This window comes from Cryptomeria japonica, chromosome 11 (genome assembly GCF_030272615.1).
Source record: "Cryptomeria japonica chromosome 11, Sugi_1.0, whole genome shotgun sequence".
NCBI classification, from domain to species: Eukaryota; Viridiplantae; Streptophyta; class Pinopsida; order Cupressales; family Cupressaceae; genus Cryptomeria; species Cryptomeria japonica.
In genome coordinates this window covers 328,117,864-328,127,636 of record NC_081415.1, presented here as the reverse complement: position 1 = coordinate 328,127,636, position 9,773 = coordinate 328,117,864, and the positions used below count along the sequence as shown (strand labels likewise).

At 35.0% G+C, this 9,773-nt stretch overlaps 1 protein-coding gene across 7 annotated transcripts in view; it reads left to right on the top strand.

Annotated features, from left to right (window-relative positions):
* Positions 1–9,773, top strand: part of LOC131065061 (uncharacterized) — a 254,398-nt gene that overhangs the window by 200,230 nt on the left and 44,395 nt on the right. For all 7 annotated transcript variants that reach the window (XM_057999457.2, XM_057999456.2, XM_057999455.2 and 4 more), the window contains one exon: positions 4,187–4,232. In XM_057999457.2, coding sequence (XP_057855440.2) covers positions 4,187–4,232 — 46 coding nt within the window. The remainder of the gene's footprint in view (positions 1–4,186; positions 4,233–9,773) is intronic.

Sequence of the window (9,773 nt, the reverse complement as noted above, 5' to 3'; positions counted from 1 at the left end):
GCTATCAGTAGGTCCACAAAGGACAAGGGAATAAGCTGCGTCTGAAGAAAAAACAAGAGTCCAACGAGAATTGACTATTTTGTCTTCATTCCCTTTGCTTTCTAGCTATAGTCTTCATACAATTTTCTTTGTCACACAACCTTGCATCCCTTTCTCTTACAAATTGCCCAAGACTTGGCAGCTAGTAAAAAGAACCCCAACTTGTGTCTTCTACTTTGTCTATTCTGGAATTTGTCTTAAGTGCCTTCCCTCCTTTAAATTGTATTGACTCGCTTTCTTAATTAATGCACCAATCTTTTTTCTCTTTCCGACTTTTCTTTTATTCTTTGTCTTCAACGCTACATATAGAGAAGCAATTTCTTTTCTTTTCTTTTTTTAAAATTATTGCTACAATTTTGAATGCCCCCTACTTGCTCAGATCTGGTCGTCCAACATAGGAAAGCCTTATAAAACTATACACAAAATTAAATTTACTCTAAGCTGCTCAAATCAACCATTTTCTTCAAGTGTTCAATAGTTGCACAACCAGGATACCTTCTACAAGATAAATCACTAACACCACGAGCTTGCAAAATCTCCTCTTAAAAGAACATCTCAAACTGGAAGAGCATTAAAATCAAAAAGCTTAACCAAAACCACCAGCACTGAGAAAACCAAGCTTAGCCTTTGAATGAGACTAACTGCAATCACCCAAGAGAGATCTCTCACCCTTGAAGATGATGTTCGCAGGGAGGTTTTTCGTCTCCCAAGAGTCTCTGCAAACCTTGCAATTTTTTCTACTTCAAGAAAGTTCACACATGCATACATCAAATGAATTAATATCTTCTTTTTATAATCTCAAACTTCACACCAGACTTAGGAGAAATAAACTAATATTTTAATCCCCTTAGGTCTACTTAGAACTCCACACCCCCAGAACAAAGCACTTTATTAAAATAATGAAATATTTCACTTCTCAATAATAGGGCTCTCAAACCAGGTCAAATAATATTTAAATGCCTTAAAGTGCATGTCATTAAACTTGAGCATTTAATTAAAGAAATGAACCCATTTAGTTGTGGCAAGGACAACTTAATATCAAGATGCAAAATTGAAAGTGTCAACATGCCGCTAACAATGAAGTGGCTGGGTCGAGCTAAAAATAGTAGCTTACTAAATATAGATGTCCTCTCCAAGATCATTGGAGAAAACACCTGAAGCTGGAAGCTCCCTCGGAGTGGCATATGTGTCCTTGAGACTGACTGAAAACACTGGTAATGTCAAATAACCCTCAAAGCAAGACAAACACCGACTAACAAGGTCAAAGCCAACCGCGATGCAATGAAACCCTAAAATGGGGACATTACAAATTGATAGATAGATTGAGGTGGCGAATCACAAGATCATTTGCATTCTATGGTGGCATGATTCAAAGCATCACCAAACATGGGATGATAGTTTTCCTTATGTCCATCATAGCTACAGCCATGCATTGCATAACTCCATAGGGCATAGTTCATTTGAAGTTTGCTTGGGTACCAACCACTGGCTCTTGCTAATTGAGATATCACTGCATGCTTAGAAGGAGGTGGATAAATTGTCTAGTTTTGTTGAGAAGATTTGCCATATCCAACAATAGTTTCATGATATACTATAATGTACCAACGGAAAATAAAGGAAATGCATGATCAACATCATACAACTCATCAATTTCAAGTTGGTGACAAGGTTTGGCTTCATTTCCAAAAAGAGCGGCTTCAAGGGCTGTTGGAAAATCTATTATTAATGCTCAGTTTTGTTATGAGTTGTTTTAACTTTTAACAGCTCACCAAAATTAGAGTACACATCAAACTACACAGGAGAAAATTAAGGAAGTCACCTTCCTATATATATGTAATATCTCGAATGGTTTGTATAGTGAAGAAAATATAATATTATTGTTGTGTGTAGCTCTAAATCTCAATACGGGCCACATAGGAAACTTCGTGACCCTACAACATCTTCAAAAGGATTAGCAAGAATGCTTTTGAGCTCAATTTGCCACCTTTTCTTTTATTGCATCTAGTTTTCAATGTTGATTTGTTGCATTTGAATTTTTCACCATTGTTAGACACCTTAGATGTTGTTGAACATCTTCACAATGTAGAACTGAATCCAAACACTAGTACCCCATTAAACACAAATCATGGCACTAATGTTTTTGTGACATTGAAGAAATATCAAATTCTTCTCTACTGGGTAGTATTGGTAGGATAATTCCCTTATCAAGGCTAGTGGTTCTTGAGGAACCATATTAACAAAAAGTTCCCTCATTTGCTGTAGAACATTTGTGCACTGGTGCCTATTGCTTTTCAAAGGGGGAAGATTGATCTGATAGACATCTAGAAGTATTTGAATGGCAGAATCCAAGAAATATTAAAAATCATTTTTTTGTTATTTCCTATGTTTTCATAACTACATTTTTAGAGGCCTTTAGATTGGAATTGGCCCTCAAGATTTTCCTTAGTTTCTTAGGAGGGGTGCTAAAAATCTCTTGTAGATCTTTCCAGCACATTCAATTAATCCGATTTCCTCTCAATGGGCTAGCAGTTTTGAGCCCTCCAAGTTGGTGAACCAAAATTAAATAATTTCTTACCATGCTTTTAAGTTTGTAGCTATTTTTTCCTCAATCAGGCTACCCATTTCAACTTGCAAGGAAGACATGAGTATGGTGACTTTTTCCGATGGTAGCCATTAAGTATTATTTTTAGATAGTTTTCTTGTTTCATTTAAAATGTATAAATGGGTTGGATTCAAAATTATGCAATAGAGTTGGAGGCATACATTTCTCATATTTAATAAGTTCTCTCAATAATAAAATCATTCTGTTTGATTTCAGTAATTGTTGTTGTTGCATATTTACTTGTTTGACAATCACTAGTTACAAACTTACAATACATGGAGTCCCTCATTGATGCATTGTCCTTTGGATTTCAAACATAATTTGGATTATTTAAACCTTTTCATCCTTAGGTGCCCCTATAGAATAGTGTGTTTGGAAATACAAATACCACCTTCATGCTTAAACTTCCTTTAACTTATTTCATGGCATGCTGAAAATTTTGTCCAGTCTTTATTGATTGCATGCCTTTATGCTTGGAACCCTTTTCAATGTTTGAAGTTTGTTTAAAACTACATAAAGTGTGAATCATATCCTCCATGACCACTCATATTTCATGTTCAAACTTTTTTTATAATTAATGGTAGCATACATTAGGAATGCTTTGACATTTTTTGTTTAAAAAATTGTTTTAGGCAAAATGAGCTATGATGCATGCTAGAGAGGGTTTTGGTCATTTTGTTTTTATTCTACACTTCTGTCTAAAACTTCCCCAACCATGCTTCAGGGCATTTAGTCTAATTTTTTCATACTTTCTGAACTTTTTGGCTTTATGATGTGCATCTGGGACCCTATTGTTCACTTTTGCATTTTTTAACCTTTTTTTCAGAAAATTCTTGTGGAGTGCTTTGAAAGATGTTTTGACAACTTCCATGCCATATCTTCTTTTGACCACTCCTGTGCAGCTGGGCTTCTATCTTCACCTTGCTTGATGTGTTGGAAAGCTCCTTTCATTGGCTCTGCAAAGACATTGTCTAGAGATGACAAATACAACATTTACAGCCCAAGGCAACAAAATTTTAATGAATCACTTGGCAGACAAATAACATTATTTTGGCTTAAAACCCAACTCTATACAAAAAAAGTTGTATGGTTACAACACCATTATTCTCAGATGTGTATTTTTTTAGGACACATTTTTATGTCGAATACAGAGGGCACTCAGGTTTGTTATTTGAATTATGGCAGGCTGTTATGACTGAATTGCATATTTGGCATGCTGGCTCAAGATACTGAAAAAAGGGTTTATTTGGAAAACTTACCATTGCTTGGTAGGGAAATTTTGTTGGAATAAACATACACATTAGAAACCTTGATAGCTTCTTCATGACCTTTTAGATGCTTTTGGTTTGTCCATAAATATATTTGTGGATCTAGCTTTTATCATGCATGATTTTGTTCACCATCTTAATTTGAATATATTTAGTGATTTGACTTTTGGAATTTAAATGATGATTGGAGAATTGATGTCGGATAGAGACATTTCAAATGACAATTAATGTTCTATTAAAAATATTTACTCGACTAATTCTTCCCATTGATGTCTAGGTACATGAACAAGAAGGTGCCAAGGATGTTTATTATCTTACTAAAGGTAATTGAATCAGTTCTTTTTATCATCTAATAATCAAGGGTTTTTCAATCATAAAATATATGTTTTCGAACATAAAAATAGAATAGATTTGATTGATATACAATTCATTTGGCATACAAAAGGTTGCTCTTAATGAACTGAGTGAGAACTTGTTCTACTATTAGAATCAAAGAAGCATTAATCGTTTGGGGAATTATTTGGAAAAACAAAAGTATAAGATTTTTTGAAAAAATCGGGAAAAAATCGGATTTACAAAAAAACGTAAAAAATTGCAGAAAAGCAATCAAATTCTACTTTTTTGTATATTTAAGGGCATCTCCATAGCATAGAGATATTGTAGGCAAATAAAATAGACACTTCAACACATGAATTGTAGAAAATAGATTTTAGTTTTTTATATTCATATCGCTGATTACATTGCACAAAACATAACACAACATAAATAATATCTAGATGGTGATAGATGTCAAAATGTTGATTACAATATAGTTTGTGTCTTTGTAGAAAGTCAACCTGTAAACTAAGTACAAAATTTCAAAAAATCAACACAAGCTGCCATAGATCTCAGGAGGATAAACAAAACATTTTTTGCTGTTTTTAGAGGTTGAGGCATATGAACATGTAGTCTTCCAATGTTTCATCTAAAATGAGATCTGTGCACCTTTTTATTTGTTCAAGTTGAAGATACTTTAAGCTCTATACTTTAAGCTCTATGTTGCATATTTGAATCCCATTGAGCATTTTTGGTTATCTGTGAACATTTCTTTCTTTCTTTTTTTCTTGATTAAGAAAAGATCACTTTATGTATTATGAAGCAAGGGGAGGCTTATCTATGATTCTATGTTAACAATTATAATGATGATGGTTTTGCCTATATTCAAGTATTAAGATACAAGGACTTAATTTTTGTTGTCCTCAATAATAAAATGAACAAGGCCTACTAAAAGTTATAACATAATACCAAAAAGATATTGCATGTATAATACATGGAAGGTTCATATAACAACAATCACATTCTTAAGTTTTCAATGTAAGATGAAATTGGAGGTGTCTAATAGGTTTTATGCATACTCTCATCCCTGAAAGTAATAGTGTGCTATTGCTTAATTGTATTGAAATATATATAGGATGAACATTAGATGGATAGGCAAAGTTCCTTTTTAGTATGATAAGGGTCTCAATGAATGGGTTCCATTTAATAAGCAATGTTATGTATTATTCCTCGTAAGCATTTATTCATAACAACAAATTTTAATACACTAAATTTTGATAGAAAAAAATATAAAAAACTGAATAATACTTCTGCGAACCGAATGTCAACACACCCCCACCCAATGTCACAAGGTTCGAGTTTGAGTTTGTGTTAGGCAGCCATTAAATTCAGATGAAATTCAACAAAGAGAAAAAGTTTGAAAGAAAATTCGTGATTAAATTCACCTTTATAAATTTGATTTTTTTAAATATAAGTAATAAATCAATAAAAATAAAACACCATTATATTAAATTTGAATGCATTATAATATAATATAATATATTTAAAAATTTAATTCAATTATTTATTTATTTTGATCAGTAAAAGGTCAAAGCTAGAGAGATTTTATTAATTAAAAATGATAATTACATCTCCATTCAGTGTGGGCACCGGTAGGAAAGAATGGAGGGAAGAAAACCTTCGGTCTAGCCTAGATCCATTAATGGATCAGAAAATTAATGCTAGAGAAAGCTGATAATAAAGAACATGATACATGAATCCCTGGATAATGCATATCTAGGTGAATCTACTTGAAAGAATACATAGGGATCATCCACACTTTCCTTAGTGCTGCGTTCCGACCCTTCCCTAATAATGCTAGCCTCGATCATGATTATCAACACAGCTCTAACCTGAATTCTTATTTTACTCGGTTTGGATCTAACCATTCCACTGTTCTGCATAAGAACCTTATTGCACCTTACAGCCCGGATCAACGTTAGAATGTTTACAATAATTACATACTCTAAAAAATGACAATAGCTTGAAACATAACTTTCTAATTGATTATTAAAGACAACTTCCCTCAGCGGGTATCGAACCCTTAAGCTTGTCGAGATAATACCTGCAAGAACCCTCATTCCTGCCATACAGCAGAATACTGCAAAAAATGTTAGCCGAAAAATATACCCCCATCCATAATGCCCAGCCTATACCAAATCATCCGCTGAATAGCTTTAGAATTGAAAGCACTACCCTCACATCCAATATTGAAGGATATGCAATCAGAGACAAAACCTATTAAGAAGACTGGTCAGACATTTATTTCCAGACAGCCCACCCATATAAAACACTAAAAAGGATTAAACAGAGAGAAACCTTCCAACCATCACATTTCTAAATCAAAGCGGTCATCCATCTTAATTTGGAAAACCTTCCTTTCATAAGACACAAACATCTTTGCTTATTAAATCCTGCCAATAGAAGTGCGATTACAAGAAGATGACCAAATATTTATATATATATATGTGTGTGTGTGTGTAAATCTCTACATAAATATAGGCAATTATATATATATATATATATATATATATATATATATGTATATATATGTATATATATATATGAATTTAGATATAAGTATTTAATAAAGGTAAAGCAGAGAGCAGAGCATTATCATATCTAGCCAAGAGCTAAAAGAGCTTCATGATGAAAATTCTTTCGTCAAAAGGCTCTAAAAATTACCTCACTCCCTACAGAGAAACCTAGTTTAAAACACTAAAAAGAGAATTTGAAAATCTTCCCTTTTAGACGGAATACCATCTATGCTTAAGGATAGTATACTGCAAATAGAAGTACGAATACAGGAGGATAACTATATATATAAATATATATATGTTTATAAACATATGTATCTATATATATATATTGCTGGAGCCGATATGACCATAAATTAAGAGAGCAGAATAGAGGCTAAGATGACAAATAAAAATAGCTAAACCCATAAGCAGAAATCAGTGAGCTAGATAGAGAAAATCATAACTAAGTCTAGAGAGTATATAGATTAAGCATCCATAAGTCTTTCAAATATAAGTCTGAAATAGAACGAAAGTTAGACAAAACTCTTGAGAGTTAAAAAGGTGACGAAAGGGAAAACCCGAGACAACCTCCCCTTAATGGTCCAACATTTCCATGCCCGCAGCTCTGATAGACAAAAAGGAACCAGAAACGAAAGAAGGCCCCCCCTCCGATAGAAGCCTCATCCTTTCCTTCCCTGCTCATGAGGGCCCCTGGTTCCCGAGCACTCTGGCTTAACTGAAGAGGGGGAGGCAGGAGAGGGAGGAATTGGCATATCGTCCGGGATCACTGTGATGTTCTCGGCTTCGAGATAATTAATAAACCATTTGTCGCGCAGAGGCTTTTTAACCTGCAAGAGCCATAAAAGGAAGAAAAAATTCTTGCTCCTGATAGGGCTATAAGCTTCAAAGGCCCAAAGATCCTCTATAGCCAGAATGGGGAATCGTGGCACCGGTTTATTCATCCTGATAAGGATATCGTAATCCCGAGGCTTTGGAGTAGAAAGCTCTTCATCAATGTTGACCACCACCCTCTCCAATTCGCCCAACATTTCTTTTTTGAAGACCTTTTTGCAGAGCTTCATCACTACATTTCTGTCTTTCTCAAGATGCATAGCTATTGCTAAGAACATCGCTGCGATGTCTGGATTAGCTCTTGTCCGGTCCTCATTTAAGATATAATCCCTCCCCAAGGTTTTCATGACAGCTCCGATAACCAAGGGATTCGGGTGAACTAGATTGCCCTTCAATCTCTCCTCTTTGATTTCCCCTACAAAGGCCATCTGCCGTTTGAGCCCTAGAAGTCTTAGCGGAGTATCCATCTGAGCTAAATGGAAGATAAAATGGGACCTCGAGCAAATGGTCTAAATATAGCAGGAGCATTAATGCTTCGTGAAAAACAGCTCATCTAGCCGTAGAGGAAAGCAGAATGCAGATAAATGATCGATATCGGAGGGTCAGGATGCAAATGGAGCGATCTCAAGGATCTAAGAAATAATTACCGCCACCTTAAAGCATACAAGCAAAGGATAATTATGCCTTCAATCGCAGGAGTGTCACATCATCATTACTAGAGTACCGTCACATTGGTACTAATCGAGGAGGAGTTGCTGACGAAGGACATCCGAAAAAGAAAAGCAAATCCCTCTAAAAAGCCAAAGCTTAAGCTAAAAAAGTCTATAATGAGCCTAGAAGGCTTAGAGAAGAAGATAAGGCGAACTCTAAAGGGATTCATAATATTTTATTCCTTTTAGTATGCAATGTATATGTAAATATTAATACCTATATATCCATGTATATATTTCAGTTGTAATGATATATATGAATGCATGTCTATATACATATGCATATTCCTATATACCGTTGCATACTACTAGTCATAAAATCTTATATATCAATACTATTTATCAAAAAATATATATACATATGTATAGATATATGTATATATCTATGTATAATATTCATGGTTTATACATATACATATAACTCTATAGTTTATGTATATACCCATATTTATATATCTAGCAAGGTATATATAAGTTTTGGATTATATCTATAAATTTATATGTATATATAAATACATATACCTATATATGTTTGTATGAGTATGACTATATATAAATCTGACTCCTATGAGTATGACACTATATATATATATATAAATCCATATACATGTATATATATCTATATATATATATATATAAATGAGAATATATATATATGTATAAAAATGTGTATATATATGAATATATATATATTGGTGCGATTCCTTAAGATGGGCTTGCTAAAGGGAGGCCAAGTTCAACTGTCAGTTGCACCACTCGGTTAGAAATCTAACAATTATCCCACATGCACCCAGGACTCGCACCGGTTCGAGTTCAAATACACCTGCAGGAACTTCTAATGCGACCACGAGCTCATCTTATGGACTTTGGTTCGAAGTGAGCACTCGCGATCCCCGACGAACTAGAATGCGGTTCTTAAACACGTGGCTCCAGACAAGTCGACTCCATCGGATATCGGCAAAACTCCAAAACTGCATCTCCGATGGCTGATGGCAGACCCGATCACTGAAGACAAATCCATCGGATATCGGCAGAGCTGCTCACAGACCCCTCCGATAGCCGATAGCACTCCAATGACCCAAGGAGGATCCATTGGACTTCGGCGTAGCTTCCATGCAGTCCTCCCGATAGCCGATGTCAACCCGATCGCCTAAGGCGACTTCATCGGGTATCGGCTTAACTCCATTATTGAACCTCCAATAGCCGATGACAACCCCGATCGCCTGAGGTGAATCCATCGGGTATCGGCGTAACGCCGAACAAGTCCACCTGATAGCCGATGCAGACCTAATGACTGAAGGCGACTTCATCGGGTTATCGGGATGACTTCAAATCTGCTTCTTCGAGCTCCGTAACAGATGATTCTTAAGATGGGCTTGCTAAAGGGAGGCCAAGGAGGCAGAAGGAGAAATAGAATGAACCTAGAGAG